This window comes from Kwoniella pini, chromosome 4, assembly GCF_000512605.2.
Source record: "Kwoniella pini CBS 10737 chromosome 4, complete sequence".
NCBI classification, from domain to species: Eukaryota; Fungi; Basidiomycota; class Tremellomycetes; order Tremellales; family Cryptococcaceae; genus Kwoniella; species Kwoniella pini.
Window position 1 is genome coordinate 804,136 of NC_091719.1, and position 19,610 is coordinate 823,745.

At 37.6% G+C, this 19,610-nt stretch overlaps 6 protein-coding genes across 6 annotated transcripts; 2 read left to right on the forward strand and 4 right to left on the reverse strand.

The window, feature by feature from the left end:
• Nucleotides 1–197: 197 nt before the first annotated feature.
• Nucleotides 198–947, reverse strand: I206_103315 (uncharacterized protein; the record flags this gene model as incomplete). Its single annotated transcript, XM_019153448.1, has 3 exons — nt 198–302; nt 356–414; nt 530–947. The coding sequence occupies 3 exons, from the start codon at nt 945–947 to the stop codon at nt 198–200; spliced, it is 582 nt and encodes a 193-aa protein (XP_019013609.1).
• A 421-nt stretch (nt 948–1,368) lies between these two features.
• Nucleotides 1,369–3,610, reverse strand: I206_103316 (uncharacterized protein; the record flags this gene model as incomplete). Its single annotated transcript, XM_019153447.1, has 4 exons — nt 1,369–3,174; nt 3,240–3,292; nt 3,352–3,425; nt 3,513–3,610. 4 exons carry the CDS (start codon nt 3,608–3,610, stop codon nt 1,369–1,371), a joined length of 2,031 nt encoding a protein of 676 aa, XP_019013608.1.
• Nucleotides 3,611–4,610: 1,000 nt separating this feature from the next.
• I206_103317 (uncharacterized protein) lies at nt 4,611–6,652 on the forward strand (the record flags this gene model as incomplete). The annotated part of the gene is made up of 4 exons (XM_070202722.1): nt 4,611–5,165; nt 5,279–6,152; nt 6,237–6,355; nt 6,431–6,652. The coding sequence occupies 4 exons, from the start codon at nt 4,611–4,613 to the stop codon at nt 6,650–6,652; spliced, it is 1,770 nt and encodes a 589-aa protein (XP_070058823.1).
• Nucleotides 6,653–7,517: 865 nt separating this feature from the next.
• I206_103318 (uncharacterized protein) lies at nt 7,518–8,391 on the reverse strand (the record flags this gene model as incomplete). The annotated part of the gene is made up of 4 exons (XM_019153445.1): nt 7,518–7,591; nt 7,666–8,048; nt 8,110–8,224; nt 8,304–8,391. 4 exons carry the CDS (start codon nt 8,389–8,391, stop codon nt 7,518–7,520), a joined length of 660 nt encoding a protein of 219 aa, XP_019013606.1.
• A 413-nt stretch (nt 8,392–8,804) lies between these two features.
• On the forward strand, nt 8,805–16,080 carry I206_103319 (uncharacterized protein; the record flags this gene model as incomplete). Its single annotated transcript, XM_070202723.1, has 19 exons — nt 8,805–9,537; nt 9,599–10,167; nt 10,225–11,015; nt 11,073–12,304; nt 12,371–12,399; nt 12,463–12,577; nt 12,646–12,999; nt 13,072–13,270; nt 13,337–13,483; nt 13,549–13,681; nt 13,756–13,999; nt 14,058–14,185; nt 14,241–14,291; nt 14,349–14,450; nt 14,519–14,698; nt 14,773–14,930; nt 15,021–15,152; nt 15,224–15,675; nt 15,818–16,080. The coding sequence occupies 19 exons, from the start codon at nt 8,805–8,807 to the stop codon at nt 16,078–16,080; spliced, it is 6,012 nt and encodes a 2,003-aa protein (XP_070058824.1).
• A 374-nt stretch (nt 16,081–16,454) lies between these two features.
• I206_103320 (uncharacterized protein) lies at nt 16,455–19,604 on the reverse strand (the record flags this gene model as incomplete). The annotated part of the gene is made up of 6 exons (XM_019153443.1): nt 16,455–16,769; nt 16,847–17,195; nt 17,256–17,507; nt 17,575–18,470; nt 18,523–19,299; nt 19,380–19,604. The coding sequence occupies 6 exons, from the start codon at nt 19,602–19,604 to the stop codon at nt 16,455–16,457; spliced, it is 2,814 nt and encodes a 937-aa protein (XP_019013604.1).
• Between the last annotated feature and the right edge of the window lie 6 nt (nt 19,605–19,610).

A 19,610-nucleotide genomic window follows, 5' to 3' on the forward strand; every position in this document is an offset into this window, starting at 1 on the left:
GTTTCGAAGAAATTGAATTACCGAACTCATAGCGAGGAGACCCCGGACAATGAGATATGCGGAGCCGCCATCTTCTAGCTGGGTGGGGCTGCCTCGGCTGCGGTGAGAAGGCGGAGTCAGCATCAAGGTCTCACTCATATGATAAGGACGAGTGCCGTTTGCATGTCGTTGGCGGGTCTCTATGCTATTCTGGCATCTCATGCAGGCACAACGATCATATAGCTTGACTTACGGCTTAAGATACCCTTCTTAACCAGTTCTTCAGGTTGAGGTCGTTGAGCAATTTCTTTATCAAGTTGGTCCTGATCAATCATAGTCAGCTTGACGATATATACTATGGAGAAAGCTGAATTACCTTGTGCATGGCCTTTTCGAGATCAGCTCGTTTACCAGCAAGGGAATCACCAGGAGCACCTATCAAGATTACTTTCTATCAGTTCTATGGTTCCTTATATGATTGTTTCTCACAGGAGACAAATTCAAACGTCTAAAGGAAGTTGAAGCTGATGTCAGCTTGAATCAGACTCACCTTTTAATATTCCTTTATCTTGTAATTCAGCTGGAGTATGTCTACTTTCGAACAATTTTTCAAATTTTGCTTTTCCAATTTCATCCGTAGGACTTAAATCACCTCTTTTATCTACACCTTCAGCAACATTAACTCCTCCGGTTCCTCCGGAAGGAGCAGGGATAACTCCAGGAGCTAAAGAATGAGCTTGTGCATGTGCTTGTCCAGCTAAAGATCCTGCAGTTGAAACAGCTTGATTTCCAATTGATTTAGCTTGAGCAGTTGCATTTGTTGCTACATCTGAATTTGCAGCTTGATTTGCAAGATTTGTAGCTTGATTAGCAAGGTTTGTAGCTGTGTTAATAGCTGTTGAAGCTACACTTGAAGCAGCTGATTTAGCTTGATTAAAAAGGTCTGTTGGGTTTGCTAGAAATTGCATAGAAAAAAGATTAATTATACATTATTTTGCCTATTGAACGTGAGACTGCTCACACATCTTATGTTATTCCGATGATTTGCGGATTCGATATGTATGATAAACAAGTGAATGTAAGATGAAAGGTAACAATAGGTTTTATTGATGAATTATCAGGAAGTTCAGGTGGTCATTGTTTCAATGGAGATCCGTTAGCAACCGTGTCTGTCTATGACGTAATGACGTCATCCTCCTTGTCCGAGTGGCACTTGTATAGTAAATGAGTAATATCTGAATTCATAAGACATCTATCTATCTACATGAAAACATTTTATACGTATATACAACAACATGTATGTGAAAAGTCATTGCAATTGAGCAAGATGCAAGCATTAAATGTAACTACCTTAACATCCAAAATATCTTCAAAAAGGGATCTTCACTCTTAAAAATCGTTTCCATCAATTATTGATCTTTTCTTACCTCGATCTTTGGACAATTTCTTGTCTGGAGATTTACTTCTACTCTTACTTCTATTTGACTCTATACCATTTATACCCAGTCCATTATTGATATTAGCAGGCGGTAATAAAGGTGTTTGTTCATTGTCATGCTGCTGATGATTAAATATGTGTTGCGTTTGTGAATGTGAACGAGATACAGATTGTGATGTTGGTTGTTGAGTATAAGAGTGTGATCTTATATGTGAAGGATGAGAATGACCATCTTCCATATGTTTTATTCTCTTTCTTGTGAAATAACCTTTACGTCTTGAATGTCGTTCTAAAGTAGTTGATTGAATAGGTAAAGGAGGTGAAGAACCATATATTACAGATTGTATCATAATTGTCATATCAAATAATAATGTTCCACCTGATCCAAGTAAATAAGGTAACGCTTCTAAAAGATAATGACTTGATTCATCAGGATCTCCATTTCCAGCTGGATTCAATAAAATCGAAGCAACGTAAGTTACGTTTCCCATGAATGCCATTGCAAATAATAAAATTGATAATCCTTCTACTGATTTACGTTGAAAATTCTTCCATATTTGAGGTAATCTTGATGCGAGGTATAAATTTGTACATGCCCAAGCTGATATTCTGCCTATCATACGTTGGATTGAGGGCGGTTCCTCAGGGGGATGAGGTGGAGAAGGCGATTCTGGATGATCCGTTGTAATGTAGGTGATGTAAGATGAAGGATATGCTGAATCAACGTGGTTATTGAAAGGTAGATGTGACGATTTTGAATCATATTCATCTTTGGTTATTGTCGAAAGTACCCAATCTGAATTTACTTCATCTGCTTCAACCAAGACCTGTCCAGTATTTCGCAGTGATCTACCCTTTATTGCGCCTTTGCCCCCAAGTCCTCCCCAGCCGACTAACAAACCCAGACTCATAAAAGCTACACCGGCAGCTCTTCTTCCTCCTCTACCTCCAGACCCTCGTGCGAGACTCACGCTCCTACTTTGACTTCGCTTGCTCTCTCTCATTTGTGATTCTCCCTGACCGTTTCCTCCTAGTACTAAACCTAAAATACCAGATGATGGCAATCCATCCAATGTATCGTTCTCGTCCTGATGACTGGACGATAGGGGGATAACACCATGCATTGGGCTTCTTGTATTGGTTCTTGTCATTGATCTTCCTCTATTATCAGCCAACAAAGTTCCAGTTGATTGTGTCATTCTACTCCTTTGTGCACTCCTAGGACTATTGTTTGCAGTTGAAGATGACATTTCAGAGTGAAAACTATCCGCCATCCCATCTTCTCCATTATCTTCTGTAAGCGTATTTGATGCTGAATGTTGCCTTGACAATCTCCTCCTTTTGGATCTACTCCTTCTATGACTCGCTCTTTCTGCTGCTCGAGCAACATCTAAAGCAGCCTCATAAATAGCTGCATAAGATCCATCTGCAGGCGAAGATGAAGTTACAGCGATATCTGGCGGTAAGTGGTGAATATTTGTACTAGATGGGTAAAAATTTCGTTTTGTACGAGGTCGAGCTGTATTAGGAGCGGATGTAGTGACAAGATTTCCAGACGATGAACGATTGCGACCTTGGGGAGCTGTTGCAGGAGGTAAGATCAATGATTGATGAGGAGATGATATGAGTGAGTTATATGTCACATATCTAGGTGTTTGTGCTACAGAAGGAGGTCGAACGGGAGCAGTCGGTTTATAATGGATATATTGGCCAACTAAAGCTAGATCTATTGTACAGAAATATATTGCGAGGTAGGTCTATCATGAGATTTGATATGTCAGTCGCATTCAGAGGGAGGCAGAGGCCACTTGATCGAACCCACTTGGAATGGTAATTGATCTGTCAACAGACATCCCAGAAGATTCGTTATATCCCCTATGATAGATGCGTTAGATTGGATTGTGGTATTTGCAGCAGGGTTCTGAGGAACTTACCAAACAGCCAACTACACAAGAAAGGTAGAGCCAACCCCTCACAAGATTTGAGAGATGCATTCTTGATGACTTGTCTATAAAAGGAAAGCAAAAGCGAATTTGAAATTCAGCATGATAATCAAAGTAGCAGAAAGACAATGACAGATATCTTTCACACTCACGGTAATTGCGCGCAGAGCCAACATCCTATACTCATATATCCCAAAATGTTCGCTATCATCACTCTGGATGGGTCCATCAAGATTGAAACAGCGATCATCACGTCGCGAGGGTGAGGGGGTATTGATGAACGAAAGGTAATCTAAGGAAACATTGGATGAAAGTATAGTATTCACAAACAAGATTCGACAGAAGAGAAAACACTAGTGCTTGAGTTGGATAATAGATACAGTCGATGTGTGTTTATGTGTCTATTGTATGGTTCTAATGGGTATTCAATAGATAAGGTATAAGCTTTATGATGATTCTAAAACCCCCACCATGTGTCTCATCTCATTCACACTCTGTAAATGACAAACTTTATGTTACCATTAACTCGCCAAATATATTTATCACTCAAATTGATTCCGTCCACCCATCGAATAATTGGGGGTTCACCTCATCGCACCATTCGACCCGTTCATTGATGATCATATGTGGCTGAAATTGACGTTCAATACAAAAGATGGAATGCGGATGAGATCGTTATCAACGTTCTGCAATAGTATATCATCCGGATATGAAGATGCTTTACTATGCAAAATGATAAATACTGTTATCTGCTAGATCAAATAAAGGCGGATTTCTATCTCAAATCTTTCCATTCATCGAATTTGCAAATATAGACGCCACGGCCATACATATCTAAACGATCTTTCTAACATCCTTTTCTATTCCCAATAGCATCCAACAGATCTGGGTGTTGTTGATAAATAATCCAATATCTGGCCGCTTCATACTTTTTGCCCCTTATTGGCTGCCCAGCTCGGTGTATTTTTCTTGCACGGTCATTAAGAGTAGGAGCGGCTTTGACCGATGATTACCGGGTTTCGGCAGGAATTGTTATCATGATCTTTCAACTACACCTCTTTACGATCTATAAACCTACATAGACTTGATGATTAGAGCTTGGTCGTCGCTAATCATTGCTCACTAAAAATATATTACAAACCTTTTTGCAGGTTAGCTATATTCTAGGAGTCTCAACGAATACAAAAGCTTTTGATCTTTTCAATATATCATTTTGGATTGTTTTCAATGTCACATATATATCATTCAATATGACTACTTCACAATTAATACGAAATAATTCACAATCATCTATATCAAGTAGAGAAGAAGAAAATATAATAAATGAAAGAACTTCTTTAATTAAGAATAATAAAAAATTTAAAAAACATCATAATTTAATAGGATTATCTCCAATAAAATTTAGATTAATTTGTTTTTCATTATGGTGTGGTACTTTTTTAGTTGCATTTGATTCAACATTAGTTTCTACATTATTATCAGAAATTGGATCTGAATTTAAATCTTCTACACAAATTTCTTGGATTGGAACTTCTTATTTATTATCAGTTTGTTGTTTTACACCAATTTATGGTAGATTATCAGATTTAATTGGTAGAAGAAATTCTCATTTAACTGGAATGTTTTTTTTTACTATTGGTACTTTTTTATGTGGATTTTCACCTTCAATTTGGAGTTTAATTATTTCAAGAGGTATTGCAGGTATAGGAGGTGGTGGTGTACAAAGTGTTAGTGTTATTTTAATGACGGATTTAGTTGATTTAAGACATAGAGGTATTTATCAAGGTTATGTAAATATATTATTTGTAAGTTTTGGATTTTTTTTTAAATTCAAAAATAATAATTTCTTTGGTTTTCTAAAAAGAATGTCTCTTCTGTAAAAGTCAATATACTGAGATTGTTTAATGTGCGTGAATAGGGTACAGGAGCGGCATTAGGTGGTCCTGTAGGAGGATGGATTTCGGATCATTTTGGTTGGAGAGTAGCTTTCACTGCTCAAGTACCATTACTTTTAATTACTGCTGGGTGTATTTACACTTTCGTCAACTTCCCACAAGCTTCTTCCATTGAAAATGGCTCACGGTTTACGGATACGGATAATGAAGATACCGTATCGAAACAAGCTCAAAAACCTAGCTGGAAAAAGCAACTTGGTAGAATTGATTGGTTAGGATCTTTAACTTTAGCTTTAGGAGTTGGAACTTTATTACTTTCAATGTCAATTAAAACATCAACTACTAAATCAAATGGAAAAGATTATAAATTTTCCGATCCAATCATTTTTGGATTATTAATGATATCAGTAATTATACTTTGTCTTTTCGTTTTAATTGAAGGATATTATTCAAAAGAACCAATTTTACCACTTAAACTTTTAATTCGTCGTACTCCATTATCAATTGCAATTTCTTCATTTACAATGGTTTTAGGACAATATTCAATTTTATATAATTTACCTTTATTTTTTACTATTGTTCAATCTAAAAGTTCTTCATCTGCTGGTGCACATTTATTACCAAATTCAATTTTAATTGGTATTGGATCATTATTTGCAGGATGGAGAATGAGACATACAGGAAAATATTGGTTATTATCTGTTGGATGTTCAAGTTTAATGGTTATTAGTTCTATAGGGATGTTATTTTGGAAAAGATTATCACCTAATTGGTTAACTTGGATAGCTCAAGCTCCGGGTGGATTTGGATATGCTGGTGTTTTAACTACTTCTTTAGTAGCTTTAATGACTCACATAACTAGAAGAGATAGAAGTGAAACTGCCGTAGCTACTAGTAGTGAGTGGTCTTACTTTGCAATCTTTTGCATTCTGTATTTGGATATGCTATAAATAAATAGCTGACGTCGGAATGTTTTGGTAGTGTCTTATCTTTTTAGAACTGTCGGTCAAGTATTGGGAGTCGCTATTAGCGCCGCAATAGTACAGCATGTAGTTCAAAAAGATCTTGACAGGGATATCGTTGGTCCTGGTGCTTCTCAAGTGAGTATCAGCTAGAATTAGCCTTGATAATTGATCAAGAGGTTAAGACTGATCAATTTATCACCGCATCGATAGATCATTTATCAAATTAGACATTCTACTTCATCCATTCCTCACCTTTCACCAAAGTACAAAGACGCAGCTATTAACGCTTACGAACATGCTTTACATCTCGTCTTCGTCTTTAATTTGATTGTCAGTATTTTGACAGTCTTATCTTTGGCTATGGTAAAAGAGGAAGAAATGGTAGCTCCGCCGCCGCCTCAAGTGGAGGAGCAAGAGGAGGAACAGGTTTGAGCGGGTCAATATTTGGGTCATACTTGTAGTGTATCGATGTGATAATGCAGCTCATACATCTATTGAATTGGATGGAACGCATTTCGCCAATAGATAAGTAAAGCTGCGAATAAGTGTTTAGCGTTAATTGGACCATGTTTCTCAAACTTCTGATTAATCCCTTAGATTGACGTCCTATATAATATGTCTGATCTTGTAAACCTCGCAATTCCTTGAGAAAAATGAAAAATTATTCATACATGTCTTTTATGGGAATTATCGCAATTAATGATAGACTATTATTTAATTGAATAATTATTATACAATATTTCTCGGAAAACAAGAAGGAATTCTCTCAAGATTATCCAACTGAAGAACAAACAAATAAGAAATAGGAAGTATATACCCTTGAAGAAGAAAAAAGTTATTCATGAAGGTAAAATTTAGCTTAAAAAATATAAATAAAATACTAATTGACCAAAAATTAAATACCAAATTTTACCAATTGAAATCTTACTCTTATCATTGAGGAAATGATAGAATAAGTTTATCAAATTTTAAAATCTTTTAAAAAGAAAATGACTTTACCTTTTTTCCAATATATAAGTTTGAATTGTTATTCGTCAGTACACGGCATAGGCAAGTACCACTCATCATTCTTATTGTAGATATAATTATAGTTATAGGTTTAATGCATACTTTGCAATTCATGTATCATTGCCAATCGTATGCAGATACTCGTATCACACTTTTCGAACTGATTCTTCTTACTAATTGAACTATAGTCCGATACCTCCGGTATTAAGCGATCTATGTAAAAATACACATCTTTGACTATACTGAAACTGAAATTATACTTGAATTTTGGGTAAAATTGGATCTCTTCTTACACAATTTTGCCGGGAGGAGGTCCAGCAGGAGGTTGATAGGTTGAATGAGCATTGCCAGTGTTTTGAGTACCTGAATAAATTCAATTGATCAGCGCCAAAAATTCAATGAGACTTCTGAGACTCGTGAAGCGAATAAAAACTCACTGGTAGCAACATCATAACCTGGAGGAGCTTTTCCACCTTCAGCACCAGCTTGTTCTCTCTCTAATCTCTCAGCTTCTCTAGCTTGAGCCCATTCATATCCATGTTCATGATCTTCTGTACCAACATTTGGAGTTGTACCAGTATCATTCCTTGATTGATATTGCCCAGCCATAGAAGGTTGAAAAGTTTGTTGAGGAGGTTGAGGATTATTTCCATATGGATTTCCATTAAAATTTGAATTACCATAATATGATTGTGATTGACCTTGATATCCTCCTGTAGGAGGAGGTGGATTGTTCACATAAGGATTTTGACCTTGTTGTTGATCATTAGAATATGGAAGAGCTGGTGGTTTATACTTGGAAAACTGATTTCGGAGTTGCCTAAAGATGTTTATAGATTATCAGGATCGATCTTTTGAGTAGTTCAAAAACATTCACTCACTTTCTTCGCATATATCCACAAAGAGCAAAAGCAACCACGACCAAAGCAGCTATACCTAGTCCAATACCCAACCTAGCACCCCAGCCTAATCCACCATTACAATAATATCGTCGACCTGCAGAAAAGGATTAGCGAAAGGTCAATGAAATTTCATCGCCACTATCGAACAAAAGGAGAAAAGGGTAAAAACTCACCATAACCATCATAACAGATGGCTGCGCTAACGTTTTGCGCCCCCAGTAATAAGACGATGGAAACTAGTGTTGTTATACTTGAAAGCATGATTATGTATATATCTGTGAAATGAAATTATAAAAGAAGATTGTTTCGTGAGTAAATTGATTAAGTATGAAAATGAAATTTAGAATAGAGGTTGTGGGGCGATGCCAAGTTTCATCATTCTTTATTATTGCCAAGAAATCAGGAAACAATCAAACTACTACTACTACTACTATTACTGCTACGTCATATGTCAAGACAGGCGGGGGTCGCCGATGCGATCGAATAAGATCGCCAATTATAAAAACAACAATTGGTTATGGTCCACATCTCAAATTAGACATTACAAATTGCATCAAAATGCATCATCTGCTGCTCATACTCAGCTAAGATACGACAAATACATTCTAAAATGACCAGGACCTTAGTACCGATTCCATGACATTCAGCCTGACTCACTTGTATGAGGTGACACAATGCCATACGATCCCGGTGGACCTTCATCCCCGGCTTATCCCTCTTCTCACCCTTATTCCGAACAACCACCTGCTGAACCAATCTTGAAATTACGTATAACCCACATAACTTCGACTCTCTCAGCACCTCTTCCCAGCTTGAGAGAATACTATGTTCCATCAAGATTCTCAACTGCCATTCCTCCGGGAAATTTACCTGACAAATTACCAGTTATGAGGATATTCGGAACAACCCCAAATTTACAAAAAATATGCGCAAATATTCATATGTGTTATCCATATTTTTACGTTCCTTTTCCAATGGATAGTTCTTCAGGAGATGATCCATTAAGACCAGAAAGAGTAATCAAAATTTGTCAGAGATTTGCAGTTAGTTTAAATCATGCAATTTGTATAGCTTCAAGACAAAATCCAACTTCAATTGGAAATGCAAATAAATTTGGTGGAGGTGTAGATCCAAAACATCTTCATGTAATTTCTGTAATGTTAGTTAAAGGAATACCATTTTATGGATATCATATTGGATTTTCATATTTTCTCAAAGTTTCTCTTTCAAATCCATCAAAATTTTGGACAGCTTTAGAACAACTTCGTAAACCTATTGTATTGGGTAGAATTTGGCAACCACATGAAGCTCATATGAATCATGTACTTCAATTCATGTGTGATTTTGATCTTTATGGTTGTGGTTGGCTTGAAGTTGGTGGAGGAAAATTCAGAGAACCCCTTCCTGGTGAGTATTGTTTCTTCCTTTAATTGTGACGGAAAAAGAGCTAATTATAATTCGGTCTCAGAGGGAGACCCTTATGATTCCCCTCCTTCCTCACCTCATGGTATTCCAGAAATTTTCAACTCGCTCACAGTGCCCGAATCCATGTTATATCCTTTCGGCATGTCTCCACCGAAAGATACGTACACTCCCTTAGAAATCGATATATTACCTCACCATATACTGAATAGGTTAAGGCTAAAACCGCGTAATTTACATCAAGATTTCATTGAATTATTACATCAGCCTTTGGATCCCAATGAAAAGCTCGTCCCGGCCGTGGCGGAGCTTTGGGAGGACGAGCGTCGACGACGAAGTCTGAAAGGATTGAGCTTAGGGAGTGATGCGATGATGCCAGGCAGCGGAGGTATGGGAGGTCGAACGATGGAAGAATTAGGATATAAAGTACAAGGTAAAGATTATAGTGGTCAGGACGAAAACAAAGGTGGTAATTGGAAAATCTCAGGCGAGTTGTGGGAATTCATCAAAGAGCGCATGGACGATGAAAGACGAAAAAAGGGTAAATTAAGCTTCACGGGATTCTCCAATGAAATTGCTCAAGGTAAAGATGGGGAGAAGAGGATCTATGATAAGGTATGTTCATGATTTGATTGTAAGTTAATAAGATTCTGACTGATTAGAGATCTCAAGTGGGTCATGACTACGTTTCAAGCTGTTTCTGCTCATTGGCCAAGACCACCCAGACCGCCGAAATCTACCCAAAAATCCCGACGATCAGCTAAGTCAAATAACTTATCTTCCCAAATGAATCCATTATCCTCGCCCGCTGCTGCATCTATAGCTTTGGCCTCATCTCCCAGTGGCCATGAAGCTTCTTCGCCTACTCAGGCAGAGATACCACTAATCAGTACCAAAGGTGAAGAGCCTAACTTAATGGAAGACGGTATTGATCAGCATGAGCGCATTGGCGTAACATCGGAAGATGAGGATGAAGAAGAGGAAGAGGAACGGAATCCTTTCGAACAATACGCTATGACACAAGCCTCTCAGCATGTGCCTATAGATATGGACGTGAATACTAGAATGATCTCGCGCCATCCCTCAGAAGCTGATGATGAGAATCGAGAAACGGATGATTATCCGGATGACGAGGATGACAACGTGAAAAAGCATGCTGAGGAAGGAGCAAAATTCCGAGCCACTCAGATGCCAAAGAAGGTGGCCTTTGAGGAAGGAGACGGAGACGATGACGAAGCATTATTCGATGATATAGATGATGAGGATATAACTGAACTTCTCAGGCAGAATTTTCCTGCAGGCGGCAGTAATCAGAGTACGCCGAAGAAAAATCGTTTCGCAAATGGCTCTATCACGTCCAGTACGCGAAGTAGCGCTACGGGATCGTCCAGTGGGGATTTTTCAGGAAGACGAACTGACAGACAGAAACGGATGATGGAGCAAGCTGGTTTGGGTGATTTAGAGCAAGTTTGTCTCCTCATGCGAATGGTCTTACGAGCTGATGAACTCCACCTTTTCAGTACAATCATGGATCGATCCTCTGTTTCAATCCCTTCTCCAAGAAATCCTTGGGATAACCGACCTGTAACGCCCTCTAAACCCAAAACGCCCGTTAGCGATAAACCAACCCCAACCACACTCATGCGTAATCTTTTTGCCAAAAATCGTCATCCATCTATCTCTCCCCTCAACACGCCAACAAAGAATAGACCGGCCTTAGCATATGATTCTCCCAATGTCATCATGTTACCTCCTCTAAGACGAACTCAAGGCGATATTTCCTCGTCTCCACCTTCCGCATCAGGGTCATTACCTCGAGATCCTGAAGATACCTTAGCGGAATTATCTCAAATGCAACGCAATGTTACATCTAAACTGGGTATCAGCCAAGATGATTTGGAAGATGCAAAAGATGAACTGAAAGAGATTGAAGCCGAATTACCTGATCAAGATGTTGTAGATGCTTTCTTTCGACCTAAGCAGAAGACACCAATTTCATTCTCGGATTCTCGTTCGACGAAAAGCTCTGATGGGAATGGTCAGTTCATCACGCCAACATTTAAAGGTACCAAACGACCTCTCAGCCCTACGCTAAAAAACGATGACGACGAAAGCGAAGTGACCCCCAAAGCGATGCTTCTCCCATCCTCTGTTATGAGAAACCCCAGTATAGCAAACGGCGAACCGAACAGCAGCGTCTTGAAATCCAGAAAACGTGTCAGACTGGCTACTCCCCCGGGAGCATCTCAACAGCCGCTCATTCCTGCAAAAGTGACGTTCACCCCTATACAAAAGTCCACAAACAGTACAAATGGCACTACGACTCAGTCCTCTCAACAGTCTCACCCTACCTCGAATTCAGATTCGACTTCCAATAACAACGTCGTACTTTCCAGTACATCATGGCAATTTCACTTAGCTCCTCCGAGTAAAATGGAGATTATGACCACAATGGAAGATAGTGGTATTCCCTCAGTGATTTATCAACAGCCGTATTACTCTAATCCCATCGACGTTCCAGCTAGATCTAAGCAATTTGCCGGTAGAGTCTTCACCCTTAAAGGCAATTTGGTGAAGGATCTACAAGATTTTGAGGGGTCTTTCTCTGATCCACTGGGGAACAAGAGATGGCTAAAAAGCAGGAGAACTGGACACAAGTGGAAATTCGGTTGGGAATATGCAGTAACTCCTCCGACTGCTAAAGAAGTTATTGATTGGTGTGAGAGAGAAGATACTGCTCTTCAAGCCGACAGTGAGTCCTTGTCTAAAATGTCTCGTTCGTTTTGGTACTAGGCTGATAATGCTTTAACTTTCTCAGGGGAAAAACGTCTACTGTTGACCTCTCAGGTAAGAATCATATTTCGTGAAAATAACAGCGATACCTGAGACTCATGTTTTCTGCTTGTTCAGCTCGAAAAACCAACTCAGAAAAGTAAATATGGGTTCAAATTCTCGCAAAAGCAGAAATCGAAAGAGTCTGAAAGAGAACAACAGAATATGTCCGTACTGGCTCTTGAGGTATTTGGTAAGTCTTCGCTCGCAACATCGCAATCTATGAAATGTCAAGTTCAATTTCTCTTGTTTGGGATTTAGCCGAATCTCGCCATCAGCTTTTACCTGATCCTGCAAAAGACGCAGTGACAGCTGTGTTTTACTGCTATCAGAACGATGACCCAACTCTCGAGGACAATACCAAACATAAAGGCTATCATACGGGATATATAATATTGAAAGATCCTAAGAAAACCAAATCCACCAGTATAGAAGATGAAACTAAAGGACTGAATATACAAGAGAATATCAAGTGTACAGTTTTGGATAATGAATTGGATTTGATCAATTTCGTTATTGATTTGACAAAATTTTGGGATCCGGACGTTTTGGCAGGCTGGGAACTACATAATTCCAGTTGGGGATATCTCGTCAGTCGAGCACATGAGGAATTTGGTCAGTCGATTCTTTCCTTTAATCAATCCAGAAGATGCCGTGCGCTTGGCTGATGATCCAAATATCTCATAGCAATCGATTTGATGGATCAGCTTTCCAGAGTCGTTTCAGGTCATACAGGGCCCAAGAAAGATGGATACTCGGCTCATCATACTTCTACATTTAAAGTTTCAGGACGACATATATTGAATATCTGGAGGATCTGCAGATCAGAGATCAATTTGAATAGTTATTCCTTCGAGAACGTCGTATTTCATTTATTGCATCAGAGGTAAATTACTTGCTTATTATGAACCGACTCAAATGATATGAGCTGACTTTGATCTTCTACTTGCAGAATACCCCGTTACTCATCTGCAAGCTTAACGGCTTTATGGAGAAGTAAGACTCCTGAACATACTCATAGAGTACTGAAATACTATTTTCAACGAGTGGTAATTTATATGGAGATTGTTGATGCCGCTGAAATCATCACAAAGAATGCGTGAGTATTGTAGCTGTCAGAATCTGTTAAAACAATTTTGCTTACTAGTCTTAATGGGCTCATAGCGAATTTGCTCGAGTTTTCGGCGTGGATTTCGCTTCAGTCATGTTCCGTGGATCGCAATACAAGGTTGAATCTTTCATGTTCAGAATTGCTAAACCCGAAAGTTTCGTCCTAGTCTCGCCGTCTAAAGAACAGGTAAGTGCCCACGAATTTCCCTGGTCCTGTTCGATGTCACAGACGCTTTTGGCTTACGATGTTTTACTGTCCAGGTTGGATTACAAAATGCCCCATTTGCTGTACCTTTGATAGCCGAACCAGAATCTAAATATTATACTCATCCGATTTTAGTATTGGATTTTCAATCACTTTATCCTTCTATCATGATCGCGTATAATATATGCTTTTCTACTTGTCTAGGCAGAGTTGAGAAATTCAAAGGCACCAACAAATTTGGGTTTACTGAATTAAAAGTTGCTGATGGATTATTGGAACTCTTAAAAGATTACCTTACCGGTAAGTCAGCCGATCATAATTCCTGATCATAGCTCAAAGCTGATATATGTTTATACAGTCACACCCAACGGGATGATTTTCGTTAAACCTGCTGTAAGGAAAAGTCTTCTAGCTAAGATGTTGGGCGAAATTCTGGATACCAGAGTCATGGTTAAACATGCTATGAAAGGCGCAAGAAGTGACAAGGTGAGTCGACGGAGAATTACAGTTTCAGCATACAGCTAATTACATTTTACAATAGTCTTTGACATCTCTCCTGAATGCTCGACAACTGGGTCTGAAACTCATGGCTGTGAGTTGTTTATTCAAGTTGTAGTGAGATTCGACTGATAGGTGTAAATTCTGATAGAATGTTACGTATGGATATACAAGTGCCACTTATTCTGGTAGAATGCCTTGTATCGAAGTAGCAGATTCAATCGTTCAAACAGGTCGAGAAACACTAGAAAAGGTAATTTCCCTCTTTGTATATGTATAGCTTACACCCGGCTTATATATTGAATCCTGCTATACTTTTAGGCTCAAGAACTGATTCATGCCCGTAAGGATTGGGGCGCTCAAGTAGTATATGGAGATACAGATTCACTTTTCGTTGCTTTACCTGGTCGCTCAAAAGAACAAGCATTTAAAATTGGTAATGATATTGCAGATGCGGTTACCGCTTTGAACCCAAAACCAGTAAAACTCAAATTCGAAAAGGTCAGCCAATTTCTCTTTCGCCTTTATCGCATTGTAACGTAGAATCAAGCTGATGAGCTGACGATGGATATTAGGTATATATGGGATCTGTACTTATGGCTAAAAAGCGATATGTAGGATTTAAATATGAACATCCTGATGATATTGAACCAGTTTTCGATGCAAAGGGTATTGAAACTATTCGAAGAGATGGATTTCCAGCACAGCAGAAAATGGAAGAAGTTTGTCTCAAGTAAGTTGCGATTGAATTCAATTAACGACCTTTGTTGTATCAATATGAGTAATCAAGCTGATAATTAAGAAATCGATTAATTTTTCTAAGAATGCTTTTTCGAACTCAAGATTTATCGCAAATTAAAGATTATTGTCGTCAGGAATGGACCAAAATTTTACAAAATAGAGTATCAGCTCAAGACTTTATAATTGCTAAAGAAGTTAGACTTGGTTCTTATTCGTAAGTTTTGTTTTTTTTTGTAGGGGTTTTTTTAGAAATTTAATTTTAAATTAATATGATACACTCAATAGGGAAAAAGGAGTTCCACCACCTGGAGCAGCAGTTGCATATAGAAGAATGTTAAAAGATCCAAGAGATGAACCACAATATGGAGAAAGAGTACCATATATAATAAGTAATTCAGATGGAAAAAGATTAATTGAAAGAGCTAGAACACCTGAAGAAATTTTAAATAATAGAACAATTTCAATTGATTCTGAATATTATATTAAAAATTTATTAATTCCACCTTTAAGTAGAATTTTTAATTTATTAGGTGCAGATGTCGAAAATTGGTTTGATACAATGCCTAGAATAAAACGTTTAGGAAAATATGAAAATGAAAATGAAAATGGAATTTTTCATAATTCTAAAAAAATTATAAATTTTAAAAATAATAATAATAATAATAAAAAAGGAATGAAAATTGATAATCATTTTAAAAGTAATCATTGTATAATATGTGGAATAGAATCAAGTGAAAGTGAGTAATCTATTTGTTTATATTAATTTTAAATACAATTTCAAATTTTTAATAAAAAAAAAAATGAAACAAAAAAAACAAAGGTTTGTATTGCTAATTTTGATTTAATTTATTGTTTTTTTTTTTTTTTTTTTTATTATAGCAATCTGTTTAAATTGTAAAAAGAATAAATCAAATACAATTCATACATTATTATCAAGATTACAATTATCTTCAAAAAAATTAAAAGAATTAAATTTAATTTGTTCATCATGTTGTAATAATAATTTAATAATTAATGGTGAAAAAAATTTATGTAATTCAATTGATTGTTCAATTTTATATTCAAGAATTAATTCTGAAAGAGATTTAGAAGATTTAAAAAATGTTAATGATTTAATTAAAGAATTAGAATTAGATTTTTGAAATGCTAAATTTGAAAAAATTTGAAAAATTTGAAAAATTAATAAGTTAAATGTAAAAATTTAGTAAATATTATTCCTTTTTTTTCGGTTTTTTCATTTACGAAAAGCGAAAAAGTCGAATGTTTTCAATTTGTAGTTGTATTTTATTTTTCGATTTAAAAAAATAAATCTAAACAATGTTGTATATTGTAAACGTATGTATTAAATGCACTTGATAGACAAAAATTCTTTTTGAAATGAGTTGCAAAACTTTAATTATCAATGAGCATTTATCCAAATTTTACACACAAGTTATGTTATATCTCGCATTTCATATATATATATTATGCATCGACTGATTTTCTATTCATCTACATCTATTGTATTTCCCAAATATCATAATTCCTCATGTTTAGGAGGTTCAGGTCCTTTATCTGTTGGAGCAGCTTTACTTATATAAGTAGTACCCATTTTATCTCCTGTATATTGAGTAGAATCTTCTAATTCTGGTCCTTTATGTGTTGGACTAGCCAAAGATATCGAAGTGGTAGAATTTTCATTTAAATCAGATTCAGAATGTGTTGATTCTCTTAATTCAGGTCCATGATCTGTTGGACTGGCTTTCGTAATTGATGTTTTAGGTGTATAAGTTGAAGTTGAAGTAGAAGGTCTAGGTCTTCGAGGTTGTTTTTTATTCATTAGTCGAAGAACCTAATGAATATATTTCCAAAAAAAGTTAATTCAATGGTCTAAATATCTTTGGGCAAAATTGGGTAATCTAAACTCACGGTCATTTGTAATTTCTTACCCCTACTATCCAATTCATCAGCCTTGATTACCGGATCAGCTGTCTTATCATTATCTAATTTAACTTGTTTCTTCATTAATTCATCCATCCATACTTCATTATCTTTCATTTGAATTTCAACTTCTTTCAATTCTTCTTCAGTATATTTAGGTGGTATAGCTGGATTTTCGTCTGTTGCGTTTTTACCCAATTCGATAGCTACGGTATTATTCTGAGTAGCCTCAACGAGGAAAGTTCGAGAAGCGAACATTGCTTGTTGGAAAGCTTCGATCGCTTTTGGTCGATGTAAATATTCTTTAAATCGAGATAAGATTGGTGCCTCAATGGCTCTACATAACCAGACATTAGCAAAGAGTTTTGATGATTAGTCGGACTCGTCGATGACCTACTCAAGGTCAGACCGTTTCCCTTTCAATGTCGCCTCATCAGCAGTCTCAGCATGATCGCCTAACCATTCCATTGATTTATCTACCAATTTCCTCAAAGTTTCCCTTTCCTTAGCGGTTGCGTATTCGTGAAGAGCTTTGTTATCTGCATCTTCACTCAATAAGCCGGATAATCGGTACAAGTAACCCTCGAGGAGGTTACGAGCTTCTTCACGAGCGAATTTGGCGGACTCAAATGTGGCTATGGATTGTAGCCTATTTGTGAGGAGATTATCAGCGACCCGCCCGTCCTGTCGTAGACGCCAATGCATGCCAGACTCACCTAGCTTGAGTTGTCCTCTTCTCCTCGCCGCTCATCGGTCTGATACCCATATGCCTCTCCTTGAACTTGAGTGCGATTTTCTGCTTCTTACTCTTGTTCTTCTCGTCTTTGTATTCTACTTCTTCCTCAGCATTATCTTCGGTATCCTCCCCTTTTACGTCTTTCTCTTTCTTACTTCCGAATAAACCTTTAAGTGCTCCAGCTACTCCTGAATCTTTGATTTCTTCGGTATCAGGTACATTGGAAGTCAGGACAGCATTAGCTACAGAAAGGTATCCTCTGGGATCTAATCGAAGTGCAACTTGTACAATAGGTGAGGTACCAGTGAAGTTCTTGAGAGATTTCTGAATATCCGAAATAGTTACCGACAAGATAGGTTTAGATTTAGCATTTTCTTCCGCAATAGTAGAAGATTGACCTGTTAACAAATGGGTAGATTGAGTGAAATCCAAAACAATTTCATCTTTATCCGTTGGTAAGGTTAAAATCTTTCTTTCACCCAATTTAGATCCTTGCTCGAAAACAATTTCATCTCCCATCTTAATATCGTAGAATGACCTTTCTGTCACGTTAAGGTTTTTCATTTTGAAAGTTCTAGATAAAGCCGCTCCATAATAAGCTGCACCAAGAACAGCAGCTTCGTCAGTATTGACATTTTGAGCAATCTTATCGTCCGATCCTCCTAAAACAGACTTTAAAGCTGATTGGACTAAAGGTACTCGAGTATTTCCTCCAAAGAGGATAACAGAATTGACATCTTCTAATCTGAGTCCGGATGAGGTCAAGGCCGAGGTGATAGGATGGGAATATAGGGGAATGGACTGTTCGATAGATGATTCCAAAGATGTTCTAGAGATTTTGGATCGATAATCCACATCATTGTATAGTGATTCAATCTATGCATCAAAAATTAGCTAATTGTATCCGAAAACAGAGAGTAAAACTCACAGCTACGTTAGCCTCTTGATTTGCACTAAGAATGTGTTTGACCCTATTTGCTTCTCTAGACAATTTGGCTAAAGCTTTCTTGTCGTCTTTTATACCTGTTTGTCCGCTTTTAGTTATGAAATCTTGTAATAGTATATCTTGAATGGAAGTATCAAGTAATACTCCACCGACATTCTCATAACCTACTCCTAGAACTTCAACATGTGTAGTGTTGATAGCAGTTTTTGATTTAGGTGTTGGCAAATAACTAGTTTGGTAGAATGCTAATACCGTTGCTGTGGTGGATAACGCACCAGAATCGTATACTATATGATATTCTTTGTCGCCCGCGCCTGTAGAAAGATTGAAATCTGGGAAAGTTCTGGTCATAGCGTAATTCAAAGCTACACCAGTACCCTCACCTATCATAGCTAAACAACTCAATCCTTGTAATTCCAAAGCATCTTTATAAGCCTTGCGTTGATAATGATCCCACCATGCTGGAACTGTTACGATCACTTGATTTATAGGTTCGGGAGTAGATCCAGCTGGTAAGAGAGTTTCGGCAAGATGACGGTAATACGATATTTGATGAGCTAGAAGTGCGGTTGGGGTCCATACTTCTTCGTGTGACGAGGGTGTGGGCGAGATGTGAGAAGGAGAAGAAGGATGAGGGAATATTAAGACTCCGTCGTTGGTGAGAGAGGGTGGATTGGGGTAGAGAGGAAGTTGTTGCTGTGTATTCGAGCCCAATAGAGGCTTTACATAGGGAAAATGAGTATCGGGGAAACGTGTTGCCTGTCATAGGATAATGTATGATAGCTAAGCTTTGGGATGATACCCATTGAATCTGAAGATGTAAGATGAGGAGAACTTACAGCCATCTTAGCTTCCGCTCCAAATACTCTGTCATCCCTCTTCCAACCTACAACACTCGATATCTTCCGCTTACTATCTTTATCGAGAACCACATCGAAAGGAACTCCAGGTTTGATCAGAGATAATTTGGTGAATTCCGCTCCATAGTCTATTGCTAGTACTGCGGCTTGTATAGCTGGCGCTAGTAGTAGCAAAAGAAGGGACAGTAAGTGCGTCAGACGCATCACGAT